The sequence below is a fragment of the Sinohyriopsis cumingii genome, chromosome 2, assembly GCF_028554795.1.
Source record: "Sinohyriopsis cumingii isolate HCF-2022 chromosome 2, ASM2855479v2, whole genome shotgun sequence".
Classification (NCBI taxonomy): domain Eukaryota; kingdom Metazoa; phylum Mollusca; class Bivalvia; order Unionida; family Unionidae; genus Sinohyriopsis; species Sinohyriopsis cumingii.
The window spans coordinates 8,889,591-8,908,595 of NC_142962.1; the positions used below are offsets into that span (position 1 = coordinate 8,889,591).

Below are 19,005 nucleotides of genomic sequence, written 5' to 3' on the forward strand. Positions count from 1 at the left end.
ACCTAACAAGAGAGGCAAAATGCCTCCACGTTGGACCAACATCTTCTTTTTTTGACGAATGGGAATTTTCTTTCGAACCATTAGGCGAAGAACGTTACGATGCTTGCTTAAGCATTGTTTCTGGTGTTTGGACAAAGGGATCGTGCCTTTCAAAACGTTCAAACAACATTCGCACACGGTATCGATGACCTCTTTGGAGGTTGTTTGAATGAGTTTCTTTCGTAGGGTGGAGAAGCTTTGGACAGGACAGGTAACATGTCCCCATGTTTGGCTAAACGTGGTGGCAGTCCTTTCCTTTTCTTTCCTTCGGGTTTTCTGGAGGGTGACATCTTTGAGTCTTCAGGAGCACCAAAAAAAACCCCACTGATACCCGACTTTGTCACAGGCCTTTTTTATACTGGAACGCGTCGCCACTGATTGTCTTTACGTCGTATCAGTTTGAGGACAGGCATGACACGTCGTGCAGGGGTACGTAACGGACTAAATCGAGCCAGTTCTTGCTTGGACAAATCCAGTAAACTTTGTAACATGCCCGATCTTTCATGGACTTTGATTTTGGGAGAAGGTACTTTGTGAGCAGCAGCCACTGCCACTAAATTGGAGGGTCCTGCCACTGGGGAAGTTCTTTTGGGGGTCATCAACGGAGAAGTTCTTGGTGTAATCAATGTCTCCAAGTACTCTTCAGTTCCTGGTGTCATCAACGGAGAAGTGGACAAACGTGACGATGCCGGACACGCAGTCACTGCCGTGGCAGATCGTGGTTTGCGAGTGTAAGGTTGCGTCCTGGCCGAAGTGCCTCTCTTGCGACTAGTTTTCTGTGGACTTTTCTTTTTCTGGGGACTTTTTCTCTGTTTCTTTTTCTGGGGGCTTCTTTTCTTTTTCCGGGGTGGTGGTGTCTGGTCAGAGGAGGGTCCTGCCACTGGAGAAGTTCTCCTTGGGGACCTGGTCTTTTTCTTTTTCTTCTTGGGGCTTCGTTGGACTTTTGTCTTGGGTATAACTTTGGGGGCATTAGGATCCCATCTTAAGAGTGAGCGAATGATGACCCCTCCTAGAGTACCGCTCCCTCCAGGTTTCAAAATGATTTGTATTTTGGTTTGAGTGTCGATGCGGGGATCGGCCAGTTGGACCAAAGCGACTTTGTTTCGATCAAAAAAGCGTTTGGTTTGATGAGCAATCTGAATGATTCCTTGGAGTAATTGACGTGCCGTCACCGTGAACCATCGTAAGACTTCTTTGAGACTAGCTTCTAAGACACGAGCTCGTGTTTGTGGATCTTTTTCTCGACTGATGCCATACAAGGCACGAATCAATTTGACGGGAAGATGCGACTGAAGGGACGTCATGTTCACACTGTGTGATACAGACGAAAAAGGGTCTGAGGTTTTTTTATAGATTTTTTGATGGGGAGTGAAATGAAGTCGAGGACGGAGACGTGTACAGGACAGGCCCTCCGTCTTGGCACCAGTGGTGAAACAAGTGGGTACGAAATCTCAAATCCTCGGGAGTCGTAGGTTTCAAATCGACGAGTAAATAGGCGTGTGGAGTTTGAGTGGCATCGTCGTACGCCTGAGTCAGCCAAGGCGTTCCTAACTGTTTGGCTAAGACTTGCACTTGCGATTTATCTCGAGGGCTTTTAAACAAGACCACGTAATGCGCATTGAGACTGATGGTGCGATGGGCTTTACTTTGTTGAAACAAATTTTGGGTGATGTAAACGACACTGGCATTACGGTGATGCCCTTTGCGCGTGAACCACAGTTTAATTTCTTCTTCGTCTTCTCCTAACATGTCGTCGAAAATGACCAAATGGGTTTGACGGGAGTCAGAGACGATGCCGTCGTCTTCTTTAGGAATGCCTTCCACAAACACGATGGAATCGCCTTGACTTTCTCGCAAGAGGTTGTACGCCGATTGCCACTCTTTGTAACACCACACGATCCGTTGAGGTGGCCGATCGATCAAATGATGTTTATGTTCGATCAAACGTTTGACGAATTCGGTTTTGCCTGAACCGCTAGGTCCAGCAATGAGCATGTTAAAGGGATGGCGAAGATACAAAGCCTCCCAACTGGCACGATCTAAGTGTTCGTCGATGACTTTGACAGTAGAGGAAGAGGGAGCAGAGACAGCAGAGGTAGCCATGGTGTGAGAAATGTCACTTGTGACACGAAAAACAAACAAGACAAGAGTTTATATACTTTTTCAGAACACGTTTATTGAATGTTTCAAACATGAATACGAAAGACAAAAATACATAAAAGCCAAAGGCTTAAGTACAAGAATAAAAGGCACATGATAACCATGAACGTGGAATAAAATCAAGTGTCTGTACAACAACCACATGTTTTGGGTAAAGTTCTAACCAGTTCTATAGTAGGGGGTAAGGTCACACAAGTGTCCTCCCGAAAGGGTCTTTCAGGCCTGTCCACGACAGTCCTGTCCTGGGTGACGGGTTCTTCTGGCACCGTCACTAACACAGGTTGAAAAGTAACTTTTTTCCTTGAATAACTCTCGTGCATACTGGGTCACCTCTTGTGTCCTAGCCTCAAAACCCTGGGCTCGGTGATGTCCAACATTTGACTCCTAACCAATCTGGTTTCTTCTTCGTCAACGACATGGTAAGTTACTTCAATGAACAATGAACTATCGATCTTGCCTAGGGTGCCTTTTTATATACAGACCAATACCGACGTGACCGTACGGCAACGTAAAGTGATTGGGAAGTCGCACTCGCTTCTGGTATACAATTTGATAGACTTTTTCCAAGGGTCGACTGACGATGTGGTGAGTGGGTAAACGTACAATCTTGTTCGGTTGATAGGTGGTCACTTTAAAGCTTCCATCCTCTCCCGATTGCAAGGCTTCTTTCAATACCCCAAAGTTGACCACTCGACTGGTACGATAATTCAGAGTCAGTCCTTTCACTTTGCACTTCGTGTGCACTTCTCCTTGTTTGTCCCGGTATTCGTAGCCGTAATTTTTGGGGCCGCCACTGACGAAACTTAGAATCTTGTCGTCGGGATGCTCGTCTGTCCAGGCTCCTAAACGGTCTCCTTCGATGTCAGGGTGCTGTTGACTCGGGTGATGGATGTAAATGCAACTGTCCGTGTCAAAGTACAGGACCCGATCCCCTAACAGTTCTAAAGCTTCGCACAATTTTAAGCGAGCATGAGCTGTCACGTAAGCCTCAATGATGACATTTCCAAAAGGGTCGTCTTGTACAAAGTCCAGATCTTCTTCGTAATTGACCAAGATCAAATCCTCTCGAAATTTTCCACAGCAACGCCGTAAAATGTCCACGTCGGAACGACAATACTTTAGCATTTCTTCCTGAAAGTCGAAAGGGTCCGAGGCGTGAGCTTGGTACCAAGCGTAGAAAGCTTCTCGTTGTTCGGTACGCATGTTATCGGGGTCGTAATAGTGAGCCTCAGGTAAATGGTTTCGAACGGCATGTTGATTGGCTTCCGTATTGAAAAAGTGAGGAAAGTACCCTTTAGCCATTTCTGTCATTCCAAACGGTTTAGGCATTCGACTCAAAGGCATGGCCAAGTAACTCATCGAATCTTTAAACTGCACTTGTCCCACTTGCATGAAAATGATTTTGGCTCCGTTCAAAGTCACTTTAGGACGCTCGGTGCCTTGTTCCGTATAGTATCTGAGAAGAAACTGTCCATCGTATCCGGAGAAATTGTGAGCCATCACCGTGGCATGACGATGACAATCTCCGTAACGTTCGATGTCCTCTTGGCTCCACGTCTTGTCGATGGGATCTAAGACCCATTGGGCAAAATCGGCTAACGTGTTCGGTCCTCGAAAGATTTTTTCACGCCCTCCAGGAATCTTGCTGCAGTGAGGGCAATGACTGAAGATAGGTTCTTGAATGCACTTCTCGCACGCTCGATGAGCCACGCAGAAATTAGGAATGTGAATGCCGGTCTCTTGCATGCATTCGAAATCGAAAAAGATGAAATTGCTTTTCTTCTTGTGACCGTCCTCTTTCTCTGGTGGGGGTTGGTATTTTTGCTCGTAGCATTTTTGTTCCAAGTCCACGATGTGGTGACAAATGTGACATTTTTTCTTTCCTCGACATACGTGTGCCTTGGTACTGTTGGTACATATGCCTTGTCTACACGTAGGGCACAATCTCAGGAGTTGACAAGCACATTTCTTCTGTGAACCTTGTGTCTTCAAATGTTGTTGGTAACAGGTAGGGCTGACAAACGTGCGCAGACAAGTCGAACAAGGCACTGGTTCTTCGCTCAGACAGGGTGGAGAGGCCAAACATCCTGAGCATTTCCATCCACAATGCTTGTGTTGCTCTCGATTATTATAACCATAGTCACATTTCTCACAGTAATATCTGTATCCCAGGAATCCGGTGATAGTGGTAATGGTATCGAAATGGTCATCGTGATGATAAACATGAATGTATTTTCCGTCCTTAAAGTCTTGGCCTCGAAACAACAGAGGTCCGTGCATTTCTTGAGGGTGCACTTTCAAGGTGTAGCGTGGAGCTAGGGCATATTGCAATTTTTGCATCTCAGGAATGCCACAGGGTGTGTCTTTGGACAGACCAGCTTGTTGCAACAGGAGTTCTGCTTCGTTTCGTTGTTTGGTTCGGTTCGATTTTCGAATGTTCTCCCAGGTTCTTTTCCATTCTACCGTGTCGTTCTTGTTGGCATAGGTTCGTCCCACCACGATGGCACGGGCTAAGCACATCTGGTCTTGAGGGTTGTTAATTCGGACGAGACTTGTTTTGGTGTTGCGAAGGTCGTCCACCAATAACATCTTTTTGCATCCAGTCCCTTGAGGAAGAGAGACGTGAGCCATTTTCAGTGTGGCTTTACCATCGGTGATGTCAAACTGGTCATTAGATTGTTGTACGTGTTGAATCTTGTCCATGACTTTGGAAGGGGTTAGTTCTGCGGGTCTGCTAAACTCGATCCAAACAGGGGATTTCAAACCGTCGTGATCTATGGATAGTGTCAAGCGATCGTCTTCTTTGGGTTGACATTGTCGCTTGAGTGAGGTGAGCAAAGAATCGCACATCTCGGTGATAAACCCTTCTGCTTTCTCCAAGGGTACGTCGGCCTTGAAATCTTTAAACTTCACCGTGTAGGTGTAAGCCGTGGTTCTAAATTTTCTAGAGGAGCGCTTTTCCGTCTCTCGAATGGAATAGTACTTTTCAGGGTTGACTAAGGGTGGTGAACTTGGTTTAGAGGGTTCGGATTCTGGTTCACTCATGTCCTCTTCAAAATCACTGGCATGAATTTGTGCCAAGACTTCGGCTCTGGTACGAGGCGATAGATCACGTTTCTGCCTCTTACTTTCTTCTTCTTCTTTCTTCTCGAATGAATAGGATCGTTTCATCTTGAGTGCAAAACGTCAAATGACTCAAGTTTAAACACCATAGACTAATTTATAGTCATGACAAACCAGTGTATATAAAAGGGTGTGTGTCTTGTCCTTTCACTATTCATTTCACTCTCAAACCGACCACAACGATGGAAGAGACTACCCAGATGGAATGTTTCGTCAGAGCTTTGCGAGGGGTCATTAGAAAATTCTCTTCAGACCAGCCTACGGACTACTCTCCTTCCTTTCGAGATAAAAGTCAGGATACTTGCGATATCTGTCAGAAGAAAGGGCATTGGTCTTCAGAGTGTCCAGACCGTCAAAAAAGAACAAAAACAGGGGCTAGAAAAGACAAAAGTCAAGATACCTGTTATTATTGTCAAGAAAAAGGACATTGGTCTCCAGATTGCCCAAAAAAGAAACAAGAGGAGTCAGAAGAAAAGAAGGATTCTTCGGAAGAAGAGAGGGATTCTTCGAAAGAAGTGAGGGATTCTTCAGAGGAAGAAGAGGAAGAAAGAAGACAATTCTATTTAAAAGAGGCAAAGAAACAGGAGAAGAAAAGAAGGGAAGAAAATGAGGAAAAAACGGTGAAGAAATTCAAAAAACAGAGAGACTAAATAATGAGAAAGAAGAAGTGTACGAATTTTTTAAAGTGTTCTGTTGTGAATTGTGAATTGGATTGTAAAAAATGGATAAAAGAATACATGAATGATATAAGGTAAGTGTCTTTGAGTTTTGATTTTAAAATAAGAAGCTACACTCACGCACTCATACACGGACACGTACTATAAGGGTAAAATGGGTGGGGTTTATTTTTGAGTTATTGGCAAATTGAAATTGTATTTCTTTTCGAGAAATGTGGGTGGCCCTGAAAAGGGCCTTTTTTCTTTATGGTGTAGGAGTGAGTTTAACCAATCAACTTTAACTGCCTTAAGCCTTTGCCACGGCCAAGGCCTACCTCTGATGATTGGGTTGAAATCACTAAGGGTGGTAGGACAGGCTTAGTCACAGGGTTGGCGTGTTTAGCTCGGGAAGGTCGTATTCTCTTCGGTCGTGATAAAGAAGTCTAATACATTTGTTTCAGACTTCCTAACTCCGCTAAAATGTCCAACAGTACCGTAGCCGTTTGATTTTCACCCTCTTGTTTCTTTGCTGCTACTTCTTCTTGCTGTTGTTGCTGTTGTTTTTTTCTTACCTCTTCTTGTTGCTGTTGCTGTTGCTGTAGGAGAAAAGCTTGTTCCGCTTCCTTTTGTCGTTGCATAAATTTCTCCAATTCTTCTTTCTGTCTCTGTCTAAAATTCTCCACTTGCGGTAATGAAGAAGGTAACGAAGGTTCCGGAACAAATTCTTGCGAGGTAAGAAAATCCACAAAATCCCAATGTACCTCTTCTGAAAGTAAGTCCGGGTTCCCTTGGGCAGTCTCCCCTGCTGGTGCACCCCAATGGATCGTTTTCTGAGTTTCCGTCATGTTGAATCACTGTCGCATAGATTGACTGCACACAAGCGCTAGCGAATCTATATAGACCATGTGACGTCACAAACTGTTCTCTTCGGATTGGATGCAAGCTGACTGAATTTTGTAACGCGTGTTCGGATTGGTGAATGAACTCAATCCGTTTCAATCCTACCTCTGCCTATAAATAAGCGCAGTTCACTATATTGATTCACCTGTTCTCGTCGCTTCAAGATGTGGACCACAGTTGAGTCATCCACCCTTGTGTCTTCCATGATGTTTAGGACGGACATGCTCATGTATGTCCGATCCAAGTGGACCGTTGTCCACAGGACAAACACCAGCCTGTGGATACGTAGGATCTACGTTGAAAGACAAGGATGCCTGAAAAGAGTGCTGATTTACGGACCAACAGTGAGACGTAGCCTAAGGACAAGAAGAAGACCAATGCGGTACCATTTATGTTAATGAATACATTAACATAAACCCAAAGGCCCTTTCCAGGGCAGCCATATTTCTCGAAAAGAGATAGCCTTTCCATTGCCTACCCTTTTTAAAATTTAAATTTAAATTTAAATTTAAAAAAACTTTTTAAACAAAAAAAAAAATTGCATATTCAATTCCCCTTGTCCCTAGACAAACCCAAACTCTATTCCCATGTTCAATTCCCTTTGTCCCTAGACAAGCCCAAACTCTATGTTAAATTCCCATTGTCCCTAAAGTGACCCAGCGTTTTTCTCCATGTTAAATTTCCATTGTCCCTAGAGTGGCCCAGGGGTGTTTCTAATGCTGAGTCCCATTGTCCCTAGGGTGGCCCCATTCACTACTTAGGTTGTTCCCTCTGTATTTTGTAGTGCAACTAGAACTTCCTGATTATTTGGTATCATTGTAGAGCTACATCTGCCTACCTTTCTATAATAACACACACTTTAGTGTATCATACATGACCTTGACGATACAGAGATCGGCAGAAAGCTACTACCTCCTGCCACGTAAACGCGGCACCAGGGGTTAATGAGTTAAGTGGGTGACATGTATGAAATGGAGAACTAGTGTGTGTTGGTAGTATGTGTAGCGCTACCATACACCAGAGGAGAAGAACTCCAGTGATATCAGTTAGTTGCCTATGCTATCGTTACTGAGTGATGAAGGAGTGATATTATTTTTCGATTGGCAATGATAATGACTAAGCGCATGATTAGCAACACCTATATTAACATTCCTGTGCAGAGAAGTGGAGTCCAATGATTATCTGGATTCATTGATTCATTCATCAAATCAAATCATCAAAGAAGATGCTAGTCGGGAGTAGAATTTGATAATTGTATCATTGAACGTTACGTATGTCTATGATGTAATCCCCGCAAGATGTATGAATTAGGTCTTGGTCATTACCATACAACTGAGTGTGTACAGTATCTGCTCATTATATCTTGCAGCTACATTCAGCTAAGATTTCACAGCATAGCAGTTATCCACTTGGAATAGTACCAAGCTAAGATATCACATCATATTAGTTCCCCACTTGGAATAGTACCAAGCGGTTAAAAGCAAATAAAAGAAGTGCTTCAGAAAATTAACAGATGAGGGCTTCGTGGAGCACTTAAAGCATGTATGTTGCAGAATAGACTAGTGTCTATACTGAACTGGCAATTGATGCTCTAAGAGATATCAGCAACAACCGTATTTTAATAGAAGGGTTGGATACCCAGAATTGCGAGCAAGGCCAACGCAGGTACTGGTGCTGCCATAACGGTCGCGAATTAACGCCGACATATGTCATTTGCTGTAGCTGTAGTAATGAGTAAGTCTTTCTTTGTACCGCTTAGATTCAACTCAAGACTTTCAAAACGTTAGTGGTTTTACAATCAGCGACGATACGAAAACTGCCGTACTCCAAATATGTGGGGTTGTAATATCATATAATGTTAGAACTGCCGTTCAGGTGTATGCCTTATGCCGTTATCTCGATGTGAACTGCTGTCCATGGACGAAGGCAAAAAACCTATGCACAACATATCTATGATATTAATATATAATGTGCAATTTCAAAACAATTCATAATTAAATTCCAAGTAATCGTTAATGTCCCGCCATTAATAAAAACATAATAATGTTCCAAATGAATTACACAAGTCAACATGTACCACAATGCTATATTCCAAACTGTTTTTGAACGAGTTTTCCATATTTCTAAGGTAATGCTGTAGTCCAACTGTCTACGATTACCTTCTGATTCCGCTGAATATATTGAATACATAATTACACTCGAATTATATATGAACACAGTTATGAGTCAATCCATTGTATGAACATAAAACAAGGATATCGTTTTAAAGATTCTATGCACAAGAATTACACTATACCAACAAACACCAATATATTCCATTATATTAAATGAAGGCCAGGTAGTGAAATCGGATTCAAGTAATCATGTTATACGTCTTAAATTCGTGACAAAACTTAGGTAGGCGTTGATTAGATAACACTTAATCACGTAAAATAATATGCACACAATCTACATTTGTATATTAGTACAAGCGACATAAGTTCGCTCGTGCTAATCATTTGACCCAGAAAAGGTCGAGACTCACTCAAAGCTTTAGCAAAATCTGTTTGCAGCGGAAAAGCAGCGGAAATCATTATGTTCTGTGGTTCCTCGCCGACCAACGTGCACACATGAACAGTATGGACAATAGTTGGCTGATATGAGGCGTATCCAACGCGTTCTTGCCATACGACGCGGACTTTCAGGAACAGGTTGATAAAAACGGATGTCAGACCGACCGATAATGTGCATGCTTTGTAGCAAATGTGAAAGTTAGGGAACCGTCATATTCGCTATTGTCCGCACTCGGTATGGCCTGAATGTCTACTGTGAAAGTAGCGAATAACTAGAACTGTTGTTAAGTATGCTCGAAATTGGGAGTTGTGCGTCTCTAAACCCTATAGTCACTAATTAATGAGTTGAATTTGATCCCGCAGAAACTTCATTAATCCCACTAAAATCAGATAGAAGCCTTTCTCATTTAAGATGTATTATTCATTTACATAACTGAAACCAATAACAAATTGCCTGCATGATTTATTTACATGTTGATACTTGCTAATATGGGTTTCTTACAGTCCATTAGACATTGAATTTGCAATAATAATCAAAATAAGAAGGTTTTACTTGTAAGTTCGGATATTAATATTTACTGATTCGTGTTTTATGATGGTATTTATTAGGTGGTTTGAAAATACAGTACGCATTGTGCTATCAGAGATCAGATAGTAAGCATGGAGCAGAATGTTGCTCGATTCATAACATGTGTTACCTTTTTAATCAGCATTACTTATGCTGCATTCATTTACACATCGGTGATCTTTTAAAATTGTACAAATAAGCTATCTCTTAAATCATAAAATAATTGTAATTCTGATTTTGTACCTGGTAAATTACATTACATCCTCTCAATTCTCAGTTATTTGTCACCACCATTATCTAATTATTAGTAAACTCATGTAATTTTTTTCTTTTAAGCATTTTCGTTAAATTCAGCAAATTAGCTGTATGTTTAGCTCCATCAAGATTATCTTCAATATGCTGAACACTGACTTGAAGACAGCATATCAGTATATGAAAATGGCTTACTCAGCAGTTTCTAAACGACAACTAACGTGAATATTGCATATTGGCAAATAAACATCGGTCATGTTGCAGTTTCTAAAAGACAGTTGTGTTTAATACAACAAATTGGAATTATATAGACTATATGTTAACATTGTTTGAACACTAGTGGAACAAATGATAACGATATAGGTTTAACATGGAAATGGTATTATACGGACAAAAGTGTTTATAGGGACACAAATGTTCATGAGGACCACTATCAACAATGTTACAAGTGGCTGACCCCAATCGGTTTTATATATTAATATTGTTAAAACTGACCTCAATAGGCGCCACTAGAAACACTTATTAGAAATACTTAAATTTGTCCATATGTTTAACATGGGAATGGTATTATAGGCACAAAGTGTATATGGGACTAAAAGTGTTTATAGGGACAACATTGTCTCTAGGGACAACAATATTTATGGGGCCAAAAGTATTTATGGGCCAAAAGAGTTTCTAGAGACTAGGGAAATGTAATGAAAACATTTTATTTAGTATAGACGTACGGCAAACAAAGTTAATATTTTAAGATCCTATTCAATATATACTTTGTTTTGGAGTTCTTGTTACCAGTCGCGTTTTGACTACAATTTAAAGATACGCATTACAAAGCAGCACCTGCTTTTTTGTTACAATCCAGCACATTATTTTTAATTATTATCCAAACATACAATATATAAATTCGATCAAATGTATTTTGTTTTACTATAGAAAATATATAAGGTTCATTGGTAATGTCAAAGGGTAAAACGATTTGAAAGTGTATGGGTTTCTACGAGAATTTCACAAACGAAAAGGTATCTTCTATCCACCACCCTTTAAATACATTCTGAAAGTCTTGAGTAATCCCTAAGCATCTGCATATACCCTTAGAAGAAAAGTGTATGATGTAAGAGAATATTGAAATCGCAGAAAGATACCATCCTTCACACCATATATTCTATCCAAGACACCACCTACAATATCCAAACTTCTTATGTCTTCCATAAAATTCTTTACCTATTATCAGAGAAAACGAATAAAGCTAAAGAATGGATGAAAATCACACAAACTTACTATCCAACACCCATCCTATATTATCCAACACCCAATACACACTGGGGCGCCGAGTGGCCGAGTGGTCTAAAGCGTTCTCCATTACGGATCACTGCCATCTCACCTCTGTCTGCGTGGTTTTGAATGTTGTATTTGCTATATTTTTCCTAATCTTTCCTTGAAATTTTCTTCTTGTAACAGAAACATTAGACTTGCTGCCATAGTCAGCCACATCTAACCAGCAAGAACCCACTTTTATAACATTTGGAAAAGCTTTCTTCATTGACACTGATGCAGTAATCGGAAGCCAGAATTATCCAATTATGAATGACCAATTGTATTTAACATTACATAGTAACATTTCATTGGATGAGTTTCGTAGCAACACCATATGTTGTTTCACGGCCAAATTATATCAAGCAATACAATCTGATCACGAGACTCATTGGGAGGTTGTTGTTTTTACTGTAGTTTTTAACCAATTGATCAGCCCAAGTTAGGCTATACACAGCGGCCAGTATAAATGGTGGAGAAAGAACCCAGGAAAATCCCGGAAAAAACTACCGATCCACTTGGGATGTCGTTAATGAATGTGGAAATCAAGCCACATTCACCGTCGAAATCCGTAACAAGCAAGTTTGAAAACGAGTGTATAATAATGATTCTGGTTATTACGAAACAAAGGAAGAGATAGGGAGCAATAAAAGCCAAACAGAACAACAATATAAAAAGCCAATCATCAAATGAATATCGATTCGTTGGGTATTCCGTCAATACTTTAATTTGTTGTTCAATATCTAGTCAAAACGATTGCCACTATTTTCAACGATTAGCTTGTCAACGTCCTCTACAAAACTCAGCGAAGTGTACTGATATAGTACCATAAAGTAGCTCATTGTCTCAATATCAATGTTTAGGATGGCGAAACGCTTTCCACACACGTTTTCATTCGATGCCTTTACCATTTTAACTAGAGAAATACAAATACAATTCAGAAGACATCATTATCAACGAGATGTATTTTGTTAACCTATCAAACTGAACCAAGGATATAATCTAATGTTTGTGTTCTAAGATGTGAATGAGTAGAACGTGATGGGAATACAGCCACTCTATTATCCATGTCGTTCCTTTGAAAGTGAATATTGTCAGTGACAGCCGCTCTATTATCCATATCGTTCCTTTGAAAGTGAATGTTGTCAGTGACAGCCGCTCTGTTATCCATATCGTTCCTTTGAAAGTGAATGTTGTCAGTGCCAGCCGCTCTATTATCCATATCTTTTCTTTCAAAGTGAATGTTGTCAGTGACAGCCGTTCTATTATCCATATCGTTTCTTTCAAAGTGAATGTTGTCAGTGACAGCCGCTCTATTATCCATATATTTTCTTTCAAAGTGAATGTTGTCAGTGACTACCGCTCTATTATCCATATCGTTTCTTTCAAAGTGAATGTTGTCAGTGACAGCCGCTCTATTATCCATATCGTTTCTTTCAAAGTGAATGTTGTCAGTGACAGCCGCTCTATTATCCATATCTTTTCTTTCAAAGTCAATGTTGTCAATGACAGCCGCTCTATTATCCATATCGTTCCTTTCAAAGTGAATGTTGTCAGTGACAGCCGCTCTATTATCCATATCTTTTCTCTCAAAGTGAATGTTGTCAGTGCCGCTTATGAGGAAGATGCAAGTACATATCACGTTAAGCGTGAATTTGTATTACCTCACTGCCATCCTTTCAGTAAATCACATTTTGACAGAGTCAAATTTAGCATAGAAGGAGTAGGAGGAAATACTCTATCCTCAAAAGTAAAGTAAAGTAAACTTCATGGTAAAACTATGTTTTAGAAAAACATAATTGATACCAATATATCCTATCACTAAACAAATGACCCGACAACGATAAAATGATTCACGCCATATGTTAAAATCAGTTTTACTTACCGTAATATTCATTTGGGCACTCGAGGACTGGATGCTTAAAAGATAATCCTTTGAAGGAAGGGAAATAATTTCTTTCAAATATCCTCATCGACAATATCTTAAAGTAGCCGTCGTGATATCCTACAAAAATGAGCTCCTTCAAACAGAAGAAAACCCTCTTTTTGGTCGCCCAAATACTCCTATAAAATAGCTGCATGCTTCCTGCGAGGGTATTACGACGTCTTCTACTCCACTTCAAGGAAGAGGCAGTTACAGACGTTTAAAACCCTGCAAATCTCATAACATGTTCACAAAGGGAATAAGAAAAGAAATAGGAAGTGCCAGAGAACTGGACGTGTTTGACTACTAACTGAAAACAATAATTCACGGAGAAACTTGAGAATGTTCCCAGACAGAACTCGATAAATTTGCAGCGCCACTATCAATCGTATGGGCTATTAGGTTTCTGTGCATATAAGTATAATCGGTAAACCACGTCATCCTTTTTGGTTGGTTAAAACAATTGGGTGGGTTAATTACTCAAACATCATATTGGAGAGTTAAAAAGCAATTGGTGGGATATATTATATACAAAGTTGGCTTTGGATAAGATGCAAACGGTTGGATTGGATAGTATAGATATTAGGAATTAGATAGCAAATGATATGTTGGATAGTACGTTTGTGAGATTTCATCGCACCTTTTATATCATACCCATTTCTTCTGGCAGGAGGTGTCAGTATTTTGACACTACACTGGACGTTGATGAGAGGGTGCTTGGGCTGTCGAGTAGGAGATAGTTATCCTCGTGTGCAATTATCGTATGCTCCCCATAAAAGGTTCGACCCTTTCAATTCGCTATCGACGATTTTTACCTTCATATTCCCGTTAACCCATATACCTCTCGATAGTAAACAAAAAGTGGTGGGTGATGGATTCTATATTTGGTGTTTTATACTGTAATCAAAAAGTGGGTGTGGATTGTATATGGAGAGTGATGGATTGTAAATAAAAGTTGCCGGAATACAAAAGCGGGTGTTGAATAGTACTCATAATGTATGTTGGATAGTATCTAAAATGTCATCATTACATTTCCCTTACGTCCCATTATTTGTTCAACATGGAAACGGAGTAAAAAAAAAGTTACCATTAAATTGTCCCTTGTCCCTATAAATTAGTTCGTTCCCATATATACATTTGTCGATATAAAATAATGTTCTCCATAATCATACTTGTTGCTTTCGCTGCATCTTAAACTTGACAAATTTAATGTAGGATTTCGCTTAAGTACCTATAGTGGCACATATTCAGACCCAACCCTAACAATTTACAATGTGACCTACATTGGGGTCATGGGATCGGGTGGTGAGTGGTCTATAGCACTGGTCTTTACTGATCACTGTCGTGTCATCGTTGTCCGTATGGGTTGGTGATATGGCACGTATTGGAGAAGCTTTCCAGATGCTTTAACTGCGTCAGTACTTCTTATCGAGTTTTCATGCGTTCGTCATCAATCAGTTATTCTGACTGCCATGTATAGACTATCGTTAGCTGAAAATAGGGTTAAAGCCACAACGCCCAACCAAATGAGCTCAGACATTTGCAACAATGTTACATTTTGTACCTATACACTCCTTTTCGCAATAAATATGTTTGGCCAATTAACACCATTGGCCTATATGATTATCATTTGTCTTCAAAGTTCCTCCTTGTTATTAATCCCATGTACCACATAGTAATACTGGCATATTTCGAAAAGACGAGTGGATCAAAACGTTTTCTGAAATTGATAGTTGTCACCCCAATTAATCATTCTACTTTTCTTCGTCATCATGTGCCGAAGCCTAGAGGATGAGTCAGAGAACATAGTATGTCCCATTTGGAAAATCTCCAGGGAAGCTGAGACAAAGATAAAACTTATTTTTTCGGTGAATACAATAAGATGTAATAATAGCTAATCATCTTAACTAGAATGGCGACACCATTTCCCTGTAATTACTGGGCTATTAGGTTCCAGTAAGATATACCAGTAAACATTCACCTTCCAGTAAGATATACCAGTAAACATTCACCTTCCAGTAAGATATACCAGTAAACATTCACCTTCCAGTAAGATATACCAGTAAACATTCACCGTAACTAACATCCATCACAGATATTAGTGACCCAACATCGGTCTATTTAGGGGTAATTGAACCCATTAAGACATTGTAATTGTCGGGTTTGGTGTGGTTTTTAGGTTGCTACTCCTTAACGTTAAAAAGACTAAACGACAAACCATGCTTACATCTGGCATATTATCGAAATAAAAGTGGTGTATAAAAAGACTTAATGCGGAACGTAAAACGTGACAAAGAACACCTTGTTTGTCGAGGACTGAGACAGAATTTTTCACCAAAATATATAAACAGAAAGAGAGAGAATATATCCCCCATATATATATTGAAAGCAGAAACACGAAACATTTTTACAACATTTAACTATTGAAAATGTTTCGTGTTTCTGCTCTCAACTCGGGGACACACACACATATATATATATATATATATATATATATATATATATATATATATATATATATATATATATACAGTGGAGCCTCGTTAATCCGGACACATTCGTTCCCAGTGAATATGTCCGGATTAACCAGCTTTCCGGATAATTGAATCATGCACATTTTTATTTTACGATGTCATCACACTGTATGCATGTACATGTATATGCTAATTGTAACTGTACTGTATATTCAATAATGGTTGAAATAAATTAATGAATACTTCTACTGACGTGTGTTTATTTCATATTATTATAACATGTGATTGTACATACATGCTCAGTAAATATAAGTTTAGAGAATGAACACTTTGTTCATGTCGACACTCTCTGCTTCTCCCTCATACAATTTGCCTTTGATGCCCCGCCGATTCTTGGAATTTGTAGCCAACCACGAGAATAGGCAAAGTCAGTGATGCCGAGTTGGTCTCCCAGTATATTTGCCTTGGCAATGAGCATTTCATCGGTGACGGCGGCGTGGTGGGTCCACATGTCTGAGAACCACAAGAAGACGGGCATCATCGACTTCTTGATATTTGGCGTGGCGAGCGCGAGTTAGGTCTGCTGAGTCTGCAGGTATGGAAAATCATTTGCCCGTGGGTTTTTTTATGATGTCCGCAACTGTCGACATGCCAATGACTAAGGATGAATAAGCCATAATATGCTGGTGTATATCTTGAATGGTAGCTTTTGGGTGATCTTTGTGCTGGCAAATCTTTTTTATGCTGGCCGGTATCTCTACTCGTCTACACTTGCTTGATGGTGTCGCCATACTATATGTAAAATGTACAACGAATACAAACTGATATCTCACGTTACGGTAAACTAATGAAATGCAGTCATTTCTATTAGTCGTATTTTACAGCTGTTATTGTTGCTAATGAGCTGATAATTGACGTCCACATTTTATTCTGATATGAAGCCCTATACTGTCCACAGCTTAAATCAATTAACTGTATTTGTACAGCCATCAATAAACTATGATTGTTACACACAATTGGTAAACAACAAAGAGGCTTAATAACACACTTAATTTATTTACCATATGTTATCTCAAAAAGCGTGGACAATTTGATCCCAGTGTGATTATTTAATTATTAACACCCCTGTCGGCGACTAGCTAAAACAGACATTGTTTATACAATCGCTGGTTACAACATGGTCACGCTACCTAGTTTTTCCACACACATGATCACGTGATTAATCGATAACTTTAACATACCACTAGAATTTTAACAATCAGAGATTGATACATTGGCACACTTCCAAATTTGCGTAGGTGAATCTGTATTATCCGACTGACCGTATTTTCATATACGATTTTTCTATTTTTCTTATTTTTGGACAGATTATTTCCGGATTATCGGTACATGTTTTAAAGTAATTTTACACTCTGGTCACCGATTTTGATTTCCGGATCCGCAACGCGTATTTCTTGATTAACGGAGCAAATTAACGTTTAGGAATTCCGTTCCCCTTTGAATTATGTCCGGATAGCGAGGTTTCCGGATAAACGGAGTCTGGATTAACGAGGCTCCACTGTATATATATATATATATATATATATATATATATATATATATATATATATATATATATATTCGGATTCGCCCATTTTGTGAGAAAGCTTGCCAGTAGATTCTCGTGGGTCGGTTGTTATGTCGTGTGCTGTATAATGGCGGTAAACCCCACAACAACAACAGCAACAATATAAAGAGAGAGAGAGAGGGAGGAGAGACACACAGACGCACAAACGATGTTCGTGTGTTGTTTAGTATGCTGCCTTTGTGATCAACTGTATCAAAGGAATGTCTTACTCGAATATAAAAGTAACACGTGAGACATTTAGTACACACTGTCTGCGTTGCGGATGAAATGTAAAATAAGAAAACACTTCCCTTAATGCACTGCATAATCTTTCTGGGAGATGGAAATTAGATCAAGCACAAACATTCACATACAATTTACATACCCCACAGAAGACAGATCCGTGGCCATGGGCGAACTCACACTGCTCATTGAGAGAAAACGCCTGTCCTGGCATTTGGGTCATAAACTTTTTCCATTCCATTATGTCGTAAAAATCACCCACATTGTCCAAGCAGGTTCTGAAAACACACAAATGGACGGTTGACAATGCTAGAAAGATATATATATATATATATATATATATATATATATATATATATATATATATATATATATATATATATATATGTATGTATATCAAGGGTCTCTAACTACTCTTCATCCTATCTACCTTGCTACATATATACATATGTACACTATATGCACATTGTGAACCAAAAAGGCAGACTTATACCATTAAAAGTTCACATTGAACAGCAGTAGATCGACAGAGTTCTTGTAACCTCAACTAAAATTGAATTACGGCACTACCGGTGAGTAGACTATATCGTTGGATCTGAAACTATATATATAGTATTCGGTAAGGATGTAAAGGTCCGATCTACACATTTTCTTGAAAATATCATTCGCTGCTGAATGGACTACTTAAAGTCCTAATATTTTATTTTCCCTGGATCTGCGTGAGTTCCATGTTTTAGTCCTTCGATATCAAAATCCATGTCAGCAATCTCTGATGTTTGTCCTTCTTATTTCGTTTATGGAACTTTCGTCTGTGATCACTAAATACATCAATAGAAAAAGGTTAAAAACATTCAAAGGTAATTATAGAGCAAATCATTCTTTCTACTTTTTGGAATAACTTTTCCTGCAGCTCGCTTTTTCTTTAAACAAATGGCAAACTGAATTATCCACGCCCTTTAAGCCTTCTTGAATGATTACTAAACCAACCCTTATGTATGTTGCATCAACAGATATTGCACATAATTGACTGAAAGCCGGAGGTAATATAAATGGGCCGAATCGTGGACTATACTATATTAAAAGCCTTCTAAAATTGGCAGAGTAATGAAACATGGTATCTTAAACCAGATAAAGTATTCGATAATATGCAGTCATACACAAAAATCTCGCCAGTTACCTTAATACTAACAGGTACAAGAA

General features: G+C 39.6%; 1 protein-coding gene across 1 annotated transcript in view; it reads right to left on the minus strand.

Annotated features, from left to right (window-relative positions):
- LOC149804317 (A disintegrin and metalloproteinase with thrombospondin motifs 16-like) overlaps positions 1 to 18,080 on the minus strand; it is a 51,616-nt gene extending 33,536 nt beyond the window's left edge. The window contains exon 1 of the mRNA XM_089932511.1: positions 17,948 to 18,080. Within this exon, the coding sequence (XP_089788637.1) occupies positions 17,948 to 18,046 (99 nt within the window). The 5' untranslated portion in view covers positions 18,047 to 18,080. The remainder of the gene's footprint in view (positions 1 to 17,947) is intronic.
- Positions 18,081 to 19,005: the final 925 nt, after the last annotated feature.